Below are 17070 nucleotides of genomic sequence, written 5' to 3'. Positions count from 1 at the left end.
TGAATTCAAGAGGGTGCTGTTCCACAGGCTGTTCTAAAGGCCAGAGTAAAAGCCTTGAATTTGATGGAGGCAGCTACATGTAACCAGTGCTGTGAAATCAAGAGTGGGTTGACATGAGCCCTCTTTATCTGATTGATGACCAGATGCGCTGCAGCGTTCTTGACCATCTGCAGTGTCTCAATCGTACTAGCTGGGAGGCCGACCAACAGATCATTACAGTAGTCCAGTCTTGAAAGTTGTTGCAGTGTGAAGCATTTACCCATGTTTCCATTGATCATGGTATAAATAATGGGGGGGTGGGGCTTTATTGTACTTTCTTGTTTTGATTATTGGGGGGGTTACCCCCCGGATACTACGCCCCTGGGCATTAGTGTAGTTGAACCAAGATGAATGCATTTTGCTCTATTTATGGTGCTGTGTATAGCTTTTTTTCCCGCAATAACATGCTCAGTGCGAATGGCCCCTAAGAGGTGTGCCAATCTCTTTAAAGATGTAAGTATTCTGTATTTTGAATGGATGAACAATCTCAATTAGGGTGACGGATGGATACATTTACTCAATACAACAACAACAACAAAAAAAATCTATAAAACAACTTAATTTTGGTTTAGTTTAAAACACAGAAATGTACAGCTTCATTCTGTGAATAATTTTTCCATCAGTTTATTTACATGAACCATCCAAAAAGAAGAGATTTGATTTACTGAATCGGACCTTTGCTCACTCAACCTGCTTACTCAGTTCAGTGAGACTTTCCAATGCAATATGAACTGCAAAAGCTATACATACAAGCTGTATATAATTTTGAAAACAGGTGAACTACTGTCACACTGGTGACACTTTACAATAAGGTTCTATTCTATGGTGGGAATGCAAATCGATTTTGCTCGAGGTCCTCGCGGCTATTGGCCCAGGCTGACCAGTTGATAGCCATGGCTCACACTGGCCCGATAGCCAAAAAGTTGCTATTGTTAGCTCATGTTTGCTCATAATGTATTAACTAATGTTAACATATATGACTTTTAATTGCTGTAAAAGTATTGTTCATTGTTAGTTCATGTTAACTAATGTAGTTGTAACTAGTATTAATGAATACGGTGTTACCATCACACTATTGAAAAAGTATTGGTGGAACAGAATTAAAATGTGTGTAGAAGACAAAAATCGTGTGCTTTACATTTTTATGTGTTTGTCTTTTGTCTCTAGGTTTGAAGACTTATTTGATCTCAGGTTGGAAAATGGGCTCGCGGTGTAGCTGTTCCCAGGTCAGTTTGGGGCGAGATTTGGGCGAGATGTTAAGTCAATATCCACACACTCGAGACCTCACACACTCCCCCATCGCAGAGCCTCTCTCACATGGCAAGGTATGCCCCTCAAACACACAACCAATCACACATCTTCCATTATACACATAAATGGCATTAATTCTTTGTTTATCTGTTATTTGTCTCTTTCTGTCCTCAGTCTGTGTGTACATCCTGCAGTGTCTCAGTAGATGCTGGTGGGAATACAATAGCAGATGAGGCAACTCGAAATGGTTGCCAGGATGAGCATAAAGCCAACAGTAGCAAGGTGCATAACTCCAAAACAAAGCCAAACAAATTTCCCAATTCCAAACAACAGCACGACTCTCTCTCAAGAACCCAATGTACCCAATTTTAACAAGAGTTGCCACGCAGATAACGAATTGACAATAATGCTCAGTTAAAGTCAGTGTAATTATGCTGCCTTTCATTCGAAGTTTGATTTGAAATGTTCCTTATTGATATCTCCTACTTTGAACCATTAAGCGTTCAGCTTGGAAGATTATGTTTAAATGAACATTTGCAATCCTTGCACTTGTTTTGTTGCTGTACGATTATCAACAGAGAGGACCATTTAAAATTGTGGGAAACTCGGAATTCTAGATGATGGGAGTGTCAAAATGAAAGATGATGAACAGCAATGACAGCAACATTTTTGGTGCTTTATTCCAATAATGTTTGTTATATATGACAGTCAACTAATGTTAAGCTAATGACTCACCCTTCGTTGTTTGTTTAAAGCAAATTAATTAATACTTTGTTAGATACGATACCATGCATTAATAAATCATAGAGGTTGTGTTAAATTGATGCACTTACTCTCACTGAGCACTTTATTAGGAATACCTGTACACCTACTTATTCATTCCACAGAATTCATTTTAAGTATGACGTCAGACATCTTGCACTTTTCAAAGTAGGAAGTGGAACGCAGCATAAGAACAAGTTTAATGCTTTAGCTCAACGCTGTCATTTACCGCAATATTGAATTCAAAATGATAGTTTTAAGCTGATGAAACACAAAAAATATGTTTTTCCACACATTTTCAGTTGACTTGTTTCTTTGACTTTAGGCTAGGGTATACTTTGTTTTTCCATGTGTCGTATACTCTTTGGACCACAAGCCTGTTAGAATGCATTTGACAGACGTGGACTGTCCGCTTGTCTTTAAAAACTGGGCTGCACACAGACAATCCGTGCATACTGTGCTGATGACAAAATTTGCATCACGTCCACTGTGCGTGAGATGTAGTGGCATCTCTTTGGCCTTTAAAGACGCTGTGAGATCAAGATTGTTGTATTGTGGCTATTAGTCAATTTCTGTAATATTTAAGATGTATATTGGATCCGTAAGGTGGACCTTAAAAAAGTCTGTTTCAGTAGGACACAGAAAAAAACTACACTCGTCAAGCCATTTCATAGGGTCTTTAATGATCAACACCCAGGTACACAACTGTACGACATATTGAACGAACTGTACTTCAAGCCCACACAGCTCGCGTCTAATTCTGATATTATGAAATATGCAGTCTATTCAGATTAGTCTATGACTACTTTTGTTTCACACAGTTCCCTGCAGGCCGTAGCCCTAAAACCCTGAACGGACTGCTGAGCCCTATGTGTGAGGAAGGCGTGAGGGTCAGCCAGTCCTCCCTGTGTGACAAACTCCATGACAAAGACAGGAGCTGGGCAGGTGGTCTATCTGCAGAAGGAGGCGGCGCTGGCATGGACCACTCTGCTATCCTCCCGCTACGCTCCAAAAACTTCCAGGAGAAAAGCGATGCACACTTTGTGGAAGTGATAAAGGAAGACAGGTGAGACAGAAACTGCAGAGACTGTTTATCACACAACAGGTGGGATATACGGAGCCACATTCCTTAAAAAAAGTACTTCAAAGAACACTGTGCTGTTGCCATGGTACATGCCAAAAAATCATGGTGTTACCATAGTAAATGTCCAAAAAGCAGCATTTTCTTGTGCTTTTGATACCTCAAATCGCGTGGCTTGTTATGTAATCTGCTATAAATTTTCTGCTCGATTTCTGCCTGGCAGAAGATAAAACATGTGAAAAAGGAGGGACCCGAGCCATATATAGTGACTAGAATATCAAAAAGACTAGGGGTTTTTTGACTTGGGCCAGTTATCAACCCCATAGCAACATGCTAACAACCACTCAGAACACCATAGCAACGGCATAGCAGCGCCAGAAGACTGACACCCAGAAAACCCCCTAGTGTTGATGATATGTTTTACACAAACAATCACCACTCATATTTTCTACAGAAATCTTATTTAATATTTGTATTCTTTCCTTTTTTTCTTTATCACGGTCATTGTGTTAGTCTGATGAAGGATTATTTCTTCAAGCCGCCCATTAACAAGCTGAGTCTGAACTTCCTGGAAAAGCCTCTGGAGTCAGCTTACCGCACAAGCTATCAGGAGGAGGTATACGCACACACACACACACACACACACACACACACACACACACTTCTATTGCTTTATATAAAGCTAATTATGGTAACTACTGGGGTTATGGTTGGGTTAGTGTTAGGTAAGAACTGGAACTGGAGCCTGCCTGCAGGAAATAAAATGAAGTGACAGACAAACTGCCAAAATGTTTATTTTTATTTTTTTGAGGTGCCGGAGTGCCGTTCCGGAGCGTTTCGCCCCAGTTTAACCCCTGGGTAACTATATGCTAAGTCTATAAACCAAAGAAAATTTTTGGAATTTTTTTAAATAAAAAAAGTATTTATTTACGAGTCATTTTAGCAAATGAGGATGTACCTGATTGTCCCCAAAGGTAGATGTAGTCAGATTTGAATCTAAATGTAGACATACAATGGAAAGAAAAAAGTATGTGAACCCTTTGGAATTACCTGCATTTATGTATAAATTTGTCTTAAAATTTGGTTACATCTTCATCTTAAGTTACAATAATGAACAAACACAATCCGTTTGAACTAATAACACACAAATTATTGTGTTGTTCTTGTACATATTGAATACATAAAGCATTCACAGTGTAGGTTGGAAAAAGTATGTGAACCCCTAGGCTAATGATATCAACAAAAGCTAATTAGAGTCAAGAGTTGGGAAACCTGGTATCCAGTTAATGCAACGATATTAGAGGTGTGGGTTAGGGCTACTTGACTTATAAAAAGCACTCAAACATTTTGAGTTTGCTGTTCACAAGTAGCATCTGCTGACGTTAGAGACCTACAATCAAGAATTATTGCTTTGCATAAAGCTGGAAAGGGTTACAAAGGTATCTTGTACAGCGTAGTTATTAAACTGTCCACAGTTATACATGGACTATAAATGGAGATGATTTAGTACTGTGGCTACTCTCACTAGAAGTGGCCATCCAGCCAAGATGACTCAAAGGGAACACTGCAGAATGCCCAATGAGGTAAAAAAGAACCCTAGAGTGACAGTGAAAGACTTGATGAAATCTCTGGAACTGGTTAACATCTCTGTTCATGAGTGTACTATACTGAAAACATTAAACAGGCATTGTGTCCATGGCAGGACATCATGAAGGAAGATGGTGCTTTCCAACAAAAACATTGCTGCACACCTGAAGTTTGCCAAAGACCACCTTGACACTCCACAATGCTACTGGGAAAATGTTTTGCAGACTGATGAAACTAACGTTGAATTGTTTGGGAAGAACACACAGCGCTACATATGGTGTAAAAAGGGCACCGCATGCAAACATGAAAACATCCCAACGGTGAAGTACGGTGAAGGGAGCATCATGATTTGGGGCTGCTTCTGGGCCTGGACTGTGTGCCATAATCAAAGAAAAAATTAATTCCCAAGTTTATCAAGATATCCTACAGGATAATGTCAGGGTGGCTGTACACCAGCTGAAGCTCAGTAGAAGTTGGGTGATGCAGCAGGACAATGACCCTAAACATCGAAGTAAATCCGCTACAGAATGACTTCAAAAAAAGAAAATCCACCTTTTGGAGTGTCCCAGTCAGAGTCCAGACCTTACCCCAATAGAAATGCTGTGGAATGACCTCAAGAGAGCCGTTCACACCAGACAGCATAAGAATATGACTGAGCTGAAGCAGTTCTGTAAGGAAGAATGATCCAGAATTCCTTCTGAATGTTGTGCAGGTCTAATCCACAACTACCGGAAACACTTGGTTGAGGTTATTGCTGCCAAAGGAGGATCGACCAGTTATTAAATCCAAGGGTTCACTTACTTTTTCCACAGCACTGTAAATGTTTAATGGGACGTGTTCAATAAAAACATGAAAGATTATAATTGTTTGTGTGTTGTTAGCTTAAGCACTTTGTGATCACTTGAGATGAGATCGCATTTTATTACCAATTAATGCAATGCAGAATTAATGTGCAGGTTCACATACTTTTTCTTGCCACTGTACCATAGACTTCTGTTGGTTTTTAAAATACAGCTAATTATAATTACCGATATTTTAGACAAACCCTAACCCACACCCTAACCCTAAAAGAAAACTATTAGAATTAATTTAATTAAAAAGAAAAGAAAACAATAATTTAAGAATATTTGTTTTTACAAATAAGAACATCCCCAATTTGTCCCCAAATATATGTTTTGTCGGATTCAGCTCTTTTTTCGAACAAACATACTTTCATACAAAAATCTAGAGAATAGTAATGTAGATTTGAAAACAATCACGAGTAGATCTCTTCTGCTTATTCTGTGTACTGCAACATGGTTAAAAATCCTGAGACTTGACCAAAAACAAAAAAACGATACTAGCTTTTTATCACATCTGCTCTATTTTCCCACCAGGTGGTAAACCATGTGCCGGTGCAGACATTTGCAAGTCCAGTGTTCAGCTCTCTGCTTGATGTTCTGCTGTCTTGCGCTGTTTTCCTCGCACTGACCATCGCCTGCTTCCTGTATCCCCTTGTTACCACGGAGACACCCCGGGCAACCACACTTGGTCTGGTGATCACGGCCGCTCTATTAGAATCTCTCACACTGTCTATCCAGTGAGTTGAACATCATAATGATAGAGGAGTATCTACATTTTCTTTAAGGGGGCATAAAGAGTTTGATGTACTTTATAGACATACTCTGACATTTACAATGCAAAACAGACCATTTAACGAAAAAAATATTTTTATTTTTCCTTCAAAATGAGAATATACTCAATTTTTTTCTTTTGCAATTAAAGATAATATTAGACTAGACAGAGTTAGGCTATGTTGGGTATTAAAACTTCAGCTATTGTGAATGGCTTAAATGTTATCATAAATAAAATAAAAAAAAGTCAGTCATTTAGAGTTATGAATAAGGGTATTCAGCCATGGTGATTTGGGTGTTACATTATAGTGCTTACATATGACTGCCTCTTCAGTTTTCAGCCACTTGCCAGGAGAATTATTCATTATTAGAGGGTGAAAAATGATCTGGTTTTGATGCAAGAAACCTTTTCTATAAGTGGACTTCCGGTTTGTGCCATTGGCTGTTCCTCAGGCAGTCTTTAGCAAACTGATCACCCCATAATTTTTCATCTTTTATGCCTTTCCATCCTTGCAGTATGACCTTTTGCCTGGACGATGTACAGAACTGTTCTCGCTCTCTGCTGAAGCTGGGGTCTGGCTGGCTTTCACGTCATGTGATCGGGGCTGTGCTCGCGTCCCTTCCTGCTGTGTCCGTCTTCTCCCACCTGGTTTACAGTCTTCAGCTGCCTATCCAGGTGAGCGAGAAAGGAAGAGATGGGTAAGCCTCTCAACCACCCCTCCTTCGGTATATTATGTCTGTGTATGGTTATATTAGATAATCAAGAGACTTTGATGAAATCAGAAAGTTGAGACACTACAGTCTGTTTTTACGGAAAGTAATTTATTCATTGAAAGCTGCATATGAACATAAGCCTTCTACGGCAATCCTGGAGGGGGTAAATACACAACCACACACGTTCACAAGGTAAAGTTACTCCATGAATCACATCCTTAATCAATCTATTACAATTGTTTATGTTCACGTGGTACTTCTGTTATTTCGGCGAGCTCCGCGTGACGTAGTTGTTATGTCTGTCACCCCTCCACAAATTTGTGTCGGAAAGTGTGAGGTACCTCCAGTTGAAGAGAGCGAGATCTCAGCTAAACAGTCGGCAAACACTCTTGCTCGTGTGACGCCGGCTTTACTGTTTCTTTCTGTTCTGTTCGATTTCTAAATATTGGTTGGAATAATGTGTTCAAAACACAACAATCTTGTTTTTCAGTAGATGATGGATAAAAGTCTTCTCAATAGTTTTGTTAAATGTAAGTTTGGTATTTACAGTAAATAATTTAAAGCCATTTAAATTGAACTTTATAAATAAATATTAGTTTTTTGTTTTTTAGCTGTATTTAAATAGAATTTGATTTTCATCAAAACTTAACATGTATGAATTAGAACAGAATTTTGCCCCATTATGAAAAAGTTATATTTAGAGTCTGATTTTTGCTAATTCAAAATTGTAAATTAATCACATAAACTTCAAATAAATTGAGGATCATCGCAATTTCTAATTATTCTATTGACAGCTCTAGTTTGTAAATATGAATATCTGTCATTGATTCATAGTTTAAATAAGGACATTCTTTCCTCTTCTGCTCTTACAGGCGACCATGTTCCTGTGCTGTGCCCTCATTATTGCCATTATCCAGTACTGTAACTTCTGCCAGCTGAGTTTCTGGATGCGCTCTGTTCTGGCCACTGTAGTTGGGTTGTCTTTGCTCGCCCAGCTTTACAGCGCCACCTCCAGGCCAAGGTCCGACATCCCGGCTTTTGAATGCAAACCTGTTTAAATAGTAAAGCATAGACTAGGACAATCTGCTCGATTATGAACTTCTTGGGTTTACACAAATTATATAAAAAATGCAATTTTGGGGTAAACTATCCCTTTCAAAACGTTTTAAGGTCTGTGGTTTGCCACTCAGGGCAGCTTATGTAAACACTAAGTTGACTGTCAGAATGGTACAATTACTGTATAGAACTATGGTTTATAATAACTGTTTGTTTTTCAGCACCACTGACAGCTCTCCAGCTTTTGGGTGAGTGTTTCTTTAACTGCTGTCAAGGAAATTGTCCCTAATAATGACTCTGATGTAGAGCTGACATTTGGAGGGTGATTGAGACTTTTGTTTGTGCGTGTGTACATGTGAAAGGATTTGCTGCCTTTTTTCATCATAGTGGCATGAAATGACAGTCATGTAGAGTCACTGCATACTGGAGCTCTGAGCCTGAAGTCAGAGGCTGTATCAAGACCAAAGCACACTTTATGTGCTGCTTTGAACAAGGTTTTCGACAACAGATCAAAACAAACAGTCATCATCTGCATTAGGGTTTTAGTGTAAAGTATCGGCTTTATTGCTTAAAGATATTTTAAATCATTCACTTTTTTTTAATATTGCATTTGAGTGTTTCTTATCCCAGTAAGCACACATTCATCAGCAAGGTGTTCGTTATAGAGTGTATCATCTGAAAAGCATCATGTAATTATTGTGTATACTATACTATAAACATAAACATTTTAAAAAGAGCAGATTCACATACATTTTAAAGCTACACTATGTAACTTTTTTTTGTTTAAAAAATAACAAAATATTATAAATGAGAGAGTGCAACAAAAATCCATCTTCCAAACCATGTCTTTACCCAAATACACTTTGATAAACCTATAATAATGATTTATAATTTAGAGCTGTCAGGACGGATTTCACGAGAAATTGCATACATACGTTATTCGCCCGTGCGTGTTCACGTCATATCCGCACACAGAGAAAATAAGCTCTGTCTGTGTGTGTAGTGAAATACAATAATTATACTGTAATAGGTGCAGAACTTTTCACATGCTAGCACACGTGTGTATTTTTCTTTATAACAGCAATAATTTATATAAATAAATCATTTAGTTCTGGGCTTGCCAAGGACATGTGAGTCTTGAAATGATGTTGACCACTGAACTTTGACATGCAATTTGCGACACTGGCCAATAAGAAGTTGCTTGGTTTGGAAGTGACTTCAGTGTAGGCAGTACTTCGTAGGTAGCAACACTGAATATTCACAATGGACAGAGAAATCATTTTACTGGTGAGTTTTTTTATAACTTCACTCTCCCAGAGTGTAAAGTGTAGCATAAAAAGAGGCTGTTTGAAAAGTAGTTTTAGTGGGTTTCACATTCAGTTTACATCCGCACATGCCTTCTTGTCCTGTAGAATTTCATCTTGCAAAGGTACATGTGATGGAGACTTTTGGATGAACTTTGGATGCTTGCCTTTGCAAACACCACTAAATTCATCTTCCAAAGGAAAACGCACACACTGAATAGATGTCTGGGCTACGTATGTGTGATATCAGGGGAAATCATGAGGTCCCTGTACACAGCCTCTGTCATTTTTATTGTTAATCTGTATAACTTGAAACACTGCTCAATGAAATCTGACAAACTTTCATTCTCTTTCCCCTGACTCCAGGAACATTAGTAATGTAAGCACTGAAGTAATTCAGGCAGGTGGGTTGGACTCGGCACCTACAGCCCTCGACCTGCTCGTCCCAGAGACTGTGCTTTCTTTCTTCCTTCTAATGCTGCTGGTTTGGTTCCTCAACCGAGAATTTGAGGTCAGCTACCGTCTGCATTACCATGGAAATGTGGAAGCCGACAAGCATCGCATCAAGATCCAGACCATGCGAGATCAGGCGGATTGGTTGCTACGGAACATCATCCCCATTCATGTTGCTGAGCAGCTGAAGGTGAAACAGAGTTACTCTAAAAATCATGACATTGTTGGGGTCATCTTTGCAAGTATTGTGAACTTCAGTGAGTTCTACGAGGAGAGCTATGAGGGCGGCAAAGAGTGCTACAGAGTACTTAACGAACTCATCGGAGACTTTGACGAACTGTTGCGCAAGCCTGCATTCTCCAACGTAGAGAAAATTAAGACCATTGGTGCCACCTACATGGCGGCATCAGGATTAAACGGGCAGCAGTGCCAGGAGCAACCACATCCGCATGCCCATCTGCGCGCCCTCTTTGACTTTGCCCTAGAGATGATGCATGTGGTGGATGATTTTAACAAGAACATGTTGGGCTTCAAGTTCAAGCTACGAATAGGCTTCAACCATGGTCCCCTGACTGCCGGTGTCATCGGAACTACCAAGCTGCTTTACGACATCTGGGGCGACACGGTCAACATCGCTAGCCGCATGGACAGCACAGGAGTAGAGTGCCGCATTCAGGTTAGCGAAGAAAGCCACTGCGTACTCAGCAGAATGAACTACACCTTCGATTACCGTGGCACTGTGAATGTGAAAGGTAAAGGGCAGATGAGGACTTACCTGTACCCTAAACTGAGCGAGAGTGGACTTGGGTCCACACAGATCCTGGAACTTCAAGCCCAGGCGGATGGCGCTGTTGGGCAGTTAGATCCCAACACACTTGCCAATACAACAGTAACAGCATCCTCTGCAACACTAAACCCTCTATCCACCTCTCCCAATGTTGCCTCTGTCAGTGGCCATGGTGTGCCTCAAGGGCAGGTATTAGGCCCGATTCAGATTAACGAGGAGTTGCACCAAGACACTAATGAAGCTTTCCTTGTCCCTGAGCTCAAAGAAAAGGATTATGAGAGTCCTTATCAAGCACAATTGCTTAGTGGTACACAAGCTCCATCAATAGCACAACTGTACGCTCCATTAGCCAGACCAGAGACACCTTTACAAGAAGAGGAAGAAGCTGATGAGCATACAAAGCTCAGGGCAGTGGAGTAATTAGGAATTCCTTCTAACTTCAGCTGAGCAGTGTTCCCTTTTCAAGAGCTTTCAATATTGAGGCTCTACTTCTTTCAAGGGGCTTTTTCGACCACAACTATTGGAGTTCCAGCAACTTTAGCCTATAATGAGCATCTGTGTTGATAATGACCTTAAAAATTAAGGAAAAAGGGTGTTGTAAGCCTCTGCTGTGTGGATCACAGTGTAGCACAGAATGGAGGAGGAAAAATGAGTGTAGATAAAATTTCTGATGTTCTCTTATGATTTGCTGTTTTTTTTTTGTTTGTTTTGTTTATAAAGCGCCTTCGGATAGATATGTAAACTGAATAAGATGGGCGAAATGATCAAATCAAAGAGATTTAAAAAACGTATCGCCGTGGACAGTGAAAAATGCTGTTTTACATAATGTAACAATTTAATGTATTGCACCTTTTTGACCATATCCATTGTTTTTTCTTTCAGTATTTTTCTGTCTTTGAGACAAGAAATCAAAAAAGTGCCAGTTGCCAATAAGGAAAAGCAATTACAGCTTAATGTATTGTGGGTATTTTAATGAATATTCAGTGTATTCATTTTATTGCTCTACTCCTAGTCACCTACTGCAGGTAGTGATAGAGGTTAAGATGGAGAGAATGGGCACTTCTGTCCACAATGCCCATATAAACATTTAATATGTCTGGCAGAAAACAATGTAGCGTTTTATCAGTGGGAGGCAGTGATTCACGCACAATAGTACCCTAAACTTTTATTGAAATGGGTGAAGCACAGTTAGCCTTATCTGTTTGAAACACAATCAGATAGTAGAAACTGTGCTGAGCACCTCCACTTCATTAGACAACACAAGGGCCTGATGAGTGTACCATCTCAATTGCATTTGTAAATTGACTGTTTAATATGACAGCAAGTGTATTGTGTTTGGAGGTTAAAAGCATTTGTACTTGATTTAAATGTGTACAGTAGTCATTGAACTGTGATGTAACCAAAAAAATGTAGACTCCAATGATTAAGTGTTTCTGATATTGTATACATAGATACAAATAGTCCCTTATTCCTTGTCTTGCAGTTCTAAAGCACAAAAATGCCTAATAGATTTTTTTTTTTATATAAAGAATGGCACTTAATATTTTAACACAGCAGTATAACTAGCACTGTGTTTTCTCCCAAATATAAACTCTCCAACCAGTGAGGCCTTAGATACGATAGGGTGTTCGTTTAAACAAAGACTTTGTAGGTAAATTGCTTATGGAGTAAGTAGTTTAAAACACATTGTCAATATTATCCAATGCCTCAACCGCTTTCATATCAAACATGCTTGCAGTCAGTTATCATTTTTCACTGTGATCATGCCAGGAGCTGCTGAATTGGTATCACCATAGTTTTTATTGACCACCACGCACTTGTGATCCCTTGTTCATTACATTGCCTTGAGAAAGAAGGTTCTGCTAGTGTTGGCGCAGTCGATGTGCGACTTCAAATAGAGTTGCAGTTTTGGTGTAAAGCATTCTGCCATTTGTTTTTCAGATGATTTGTATCTTTTGGCTATAAAACACAATTTATTTGTAATTCTTGGAGTTTGACAGTAATGAAATGTGCTTAATGTATTACAGAGCATGCCAAGCCTGTATTGGGATTTGACTGCTGCTCATTGAGTTTGAACCATTTTGTTTGTATCTGTTTTTTGGTTTTTTTTTACTTCAAGACAAATGTGGAAAAGGTGGCGTGCAGAGAAAATATGATATTTTTTTTCTCCTTTGCCTGTTTTTTTTTTTTTTTGGTCTATTATGGATTCAGAACACTAGAGAATAATGTGTAGTATATATTGCAATGTGTCACATTTCAATGATACACTGAAAAAAACAATTCTTTGTATTTTTGCCTTTTTTCCCTGTTAAAATACCTATACATACTTAAAACAAGATACATTTTCTTGAGAAGCAAAGTGACAAAAGATATTTTCAGAGAAATCTTATGAAACATTTATGCTTATTAAAATATTTGGCCAATGGGTAAGAAGAAAAAAAAAACTTGATTCAATCTTCAAAACAAGTTTACCCTGTTGACAAGTAGTGTTTTCTTGTTTTAGGCATAAACCCCACTAAATTTTGTTAGATTTAACTGAAAACAAGACTTTATATCATGTAAGTCTGCTTCTCAAATATGTTTTTTTCTTGTTTTAAGGATGTTTAGGTTTTTTTAATGTGAATGAGACAAAAATACTCAATAAGAAAATAATTTTTGCAGTGTAGTAGGAGGCGGCAAGTTTAGTTTCTCACCGAAAACCAACACGAGACCAGCAGTTGTGCTCTAAGGGTTGATGAAAATATGTTTTCTTTTTTATTATTGTCTTATTTTGTTTACAGAGCAATCACTAGATTGTTCTCAAAAAGTAAAAAAAAAAAGAATCCAGTGCCTTTTTGGTGACTTTTCCCTCATTTGTAATACCAGGTAGCTGATTTTGGTGTCCTCAATATCCGGGTATCTTCTGATACCACAACTTTCCTAATATCTGCAAAATTGTTTTATTGTATCATATTATTTCCTATTTGATGTGAATTGTAATTCCAGATATTTTTTAAATGTACACTGTGTATCTTTAAATGGAACTTTTCGGGATGGAAAAGGGATTTGTTTTTGCTGTTAGTTAATTGTTTTAATGTGCACTGCTTTATAGCCAAAACATTCACCTATGAGTTATTGGATCACTCCATTGGCTAAAGAAGACCAGTGCTGACAGTATTGAATTACTTGTGCATAATAATGTATGTGGTTTTATATTAAATACATTTGTATTTATTGGGGCCGTGCATGAATCGGTGTGCAGCCACTGAGCCTAATATCAAAAGGGCATATTTATGAAAGGGAGCCACTCAAAGCAGGGAGAGGTGATCTTCACTTCTGTATAGACTAACCACCTCAACTTCAGCTAACTGTTACATAACAAGCACCTATTTTAGTCCTCTAGAAAGTAATAAAAGTGCTTCAGACTCAAATCTACTAAAGTTTTTAAAGATATTTTGAATGATGTAAAATGGGGAAGTGTGAAGTTATTCTGTTTTCCACCAATGTGCATCCTTGTGCATTTTAGTTTTATTTTGTGAAAGAGGCTGGAGGCTTGCTTTCAGTTTGAATAGTTTGTATTCGTTATTTTCCCCCATCAATGTCAAGTCAGTTTTCTCTGCACCATTCAGTTTCTTAAATGTAATGATTAAAATTAAAACAAGCATATTAATATTAAGAGTGCAAATCTAAAATGCACAAAAACTATTTGTTTTGATGCTCAAGAGTGTAAAAAATGTGCCCTTAAACAGTACTTCACATGCTTTGATTATCAGTGTATTGTTTTGGGCGTTTCTTTGTGCCATTTGGGAAAATGTTTGTGTATACCAAAGAATGTGTTTGTATTGTGAACAGAAGCTGCAAGACAGAGCTGTGGAATGTGGGCACGTTATTTCTTTTCAAGCAGCACATGTTCTTCAATAATTTGTTCTTGTGCGCACGAGTCACAATTTATTGTATCACTCCATTGGCTAAAGTCAATTGTATTGATTTTATTAGCCATTATATTCATACAAAAGCGTAATCTGTATACGTTTGCACAGTGCACTCACTTTGTATGTACATATCATGTATTGTTCATTTGATTTTTATTTTACAAAATTGATTATACAGTTGAAGTCAGAAGTTTACATACACTTAGGTTGAAGTCATTAAAACTCATTTTTTAATCACTCCACAGATTTCATATTAGCAAACTATAGTTTTGGCAAGTCATTTAAGACATCTACTTTGTGCATGACACGAGTAATTTTTCCAACAATTGTTTACAGACATTGTTTCACTTTTAATAGTCTATATCACAATTCCAGTGGGTCAGAAGTTTACATACACTAAGTTAACTGTGCCTTTAAGCAGCTTGGAAAATTCCAGAAAATGATGTCAAGCCTTTAGACAATTAGCCAATTAGCTTCTGATAGGAGGTGTATTGAACTGGAGGTGTACCTGTGGGTGTATTTTAAGGCCTATCTTCAAACTCAGTGCCTCTTTGCATCATGGGAAAATCTAAAGAAATCAGCCAAGACCTCAGATAAAACTGAACTACAAGTCTGGTTCATCTTTGGGAGCAATTTCCAAACACCTGAAGGTACCATGTTCATCTGTACAAACAATAGTACACAAGTATAAACACCATGAGACCACGCAGCCATCATACCGCTCAGGAAGGAGACGCATTCTGTCTCCTAGAGATGAATGTAGTTTGGTGTGAAAAGTGCAAATCAATCCCAGAACAACAGCAAAGGACCTTGTGAAGATGCTGGAGGAAACAGGTAGACAAGTATCTATATCCACAGTAAAACGAGTCCTATATCCTGAAAGGCTGCTCAGCAAGGAAGAAGCCACTGCTCCAAAACCACCATAAAAAAGCCAGACTACAGTTTGCAAGTGCACATGGGGACAAAGATCTTACTCTCTGGAGAAATGTCCTCTGGTCTGATGAAACAAAAATGTAACTGTTTGGCCATAATGACCATCGTTATGTTTGGAGGAAAAAGGGTGAGGCTTGCAAGCCGAAGAACACCATCCCAACCGTGAAGCATGGGGGTGGCAGCATCATGTTGTGGGGGTGCTTTGCTGCAGGAGGGACTGGTGCACTTCACAAAATAGATGGCATCATGAGGAAGGAAAATGATGTGGATATATTGAAGCAACATCTCAAGACATCAGCCAGGAAGTTAAAGCTCAGTCGCAAATGTCTTCCAAATGGACAATGACCCCAAGCATACCTCCAAAGTTGTGGCAAAATGTCTTAAGGACAACAAAGTCAAGGTATTGGAGTGGCCATCACAAAGCCCTGACCTCAATCTGATAGAACATTTGTGGGCAGAACTGAAAAAGCATGTGCGAGCAAGGAGGTCTACAAACCTGACTCAGTTACACCAGTTCTGTCTGGAGGAATGGGACAAAATTCCAGCAACTTATTGTGAGAAGCTTGTGGAAGGATACCCAAAACATTTGACCCAAGTTAAACAATTTAAAGGCAATGCTCCCAAATACTAACAAAGTGTATGTAAACTTCTGACCCACTGGGAATGTGATGAAAGAAATAAAAGCTGAAATAAATCATTCTCTCTACTATTATTCTGACATTTCACATTCTTAAAATAAAGTAGTGATCCTAACTGACCTAAGACAGGAAATGTTTTCAATGATTAAATGTCAGGAATTGTGAAAAACTGAGTTTAAATGTATTTGACTAAGGTGTATGTAAACTTCTGACTTCAGCTGTAGATGTGCATGTGCCAGATTTTGAGAGTAGAGAAACAATGAAAGATATGAGAAGTTGCGTCTGTGTCTGTTTCATGTGTTAGTGAGACTGGGTCAACAAGAATGCAACCCAATGTAAAAAAATAATAAGAATTGGTCATTGTACAAGCCATATTGATTGACGACTAGGGTGGTTGTGGTGGCCAAAAGAAAGGTAGACAAACATTTTGGAGAATATCTGCAAAAACAGAACCAAATATCTTTGCCAAACTAGAAGAACACAAAATGTAGTCATAGGCCCAGGGCCGTTTCTGAGCATATGGGGGCTCTAATCAAAATCCTACATGGAGGGCCCTCCCTCCCTCCCTCCCGGATCCAGGCCCACCCAAAAATGACACCACAATACAGTCTTCCACAAATTTGAATATATTAACCTAATATTGGAATACAAAATGCACAAAATATTACCAAGAAATTATCAATAAATAACTATACAAAACAATCTAAATAAAAAATAAAAAAAGACTTTGTGGGGGCCTTCTGGTGTCTTGGGGCCCCTAAGAGGCCGCTTATAGCTAGAAATGGTATCAATTTAATGGATTATCACTTATCAATATTTACTTCAATTAATTTAATTTACTGCTCACTGTTATTATTGGTCATTTGGTATTGGACTAATTTTAAAACTTAATCTATTTCAGACTAAAACATGTCACCAAACATCAAAACTAATGCATCTAG

The 17070-nt window shown here is 38.4% G+C and overlaps 1 protein-coding gene and 1 long non-coding RNA gene across 2 annotated transcripts in view; both read left to right on the top strand.

The window, feature by feature from the left end:
* LOC127438538 (uncharacterized) overlaps positions 1 to 16408 on the top strand; it is an 87741-nt gene extending 71333 nt beyond the window's left edge. Inside the window, exon 2 of the long non-coding RNA XR_007896754.1 lies at positions 16324 to 16408. This is a non-coding gene — a long non-coding RNA (uncharacterized LOC127438538). The remainder of the gene's footprint in view (positions 1 to 16323) is intronic.
* LOC127438523 (adenylate cyclase type 9-like) overlaps positions 1 to 16408 on the top strand; it is a 38960-nt gene extending 22552 nt beyond the window's left edge. The window contains exons 2-10 of the mRNA XM_051694166.1: positions 1207 to 1364; positions 1465 to 1572; positions 2874 to 3118; positions 3647 to 3749; positions 6097 to 6299; positions 6850 to 7009; positions 7920 to 8068; positions 8325 to 8351; positions 9774 to 16408. Of these exons, the coding sequence (XP_051550126.1) occupies positions 1207 to 1364; positions 1465 to 1572; positions 2874 to 3118; positions 3647 to 3749; positions 6097 to 6299; positions 6850 to 7009; positions 7920 to 8068; positions 8325 to 8351; positions 9774 to 11067 (2447 nt within the window). The 3' untranslated portion in view covers positions 11068 to 16408. The remainder of the gene's footprint in view (positions 1 to 1206; positions 1365 to 1464; positions 1573 to 2873; positions 3119 to 3646; positions 3750 to 6096; positions 6300 to 6849; positions 7010 to 7919; positions 8069 to 8324; positions 8352 to 9773) is intronic.
* Positions 16409 to 17070: the final 662 nt, after the last annotated feature.

The sequence above is a fragment of the Myxocyprinus asiaticus genome, chromosome 49 (genome assembly GCF_019703515.2).
Source record: "Myxocyprinus asiaticus isolate MX2 ecotype Aquarium Trade chromosome 49, UBuf_Myxa_2, whole genome shotgun sequence".
NCBI lineage: Eukaryota > Metazoa > Chordata > Actinopteri > Cypriniformes > Catostomidae > Myxocyprinus > Myxocyprinus asiaticus.
The sequence above is the reverse complement of the archived record's forward strand: the minus strand, read 5'-3'. Positions and strand labels throughout refer to the sequence as shown.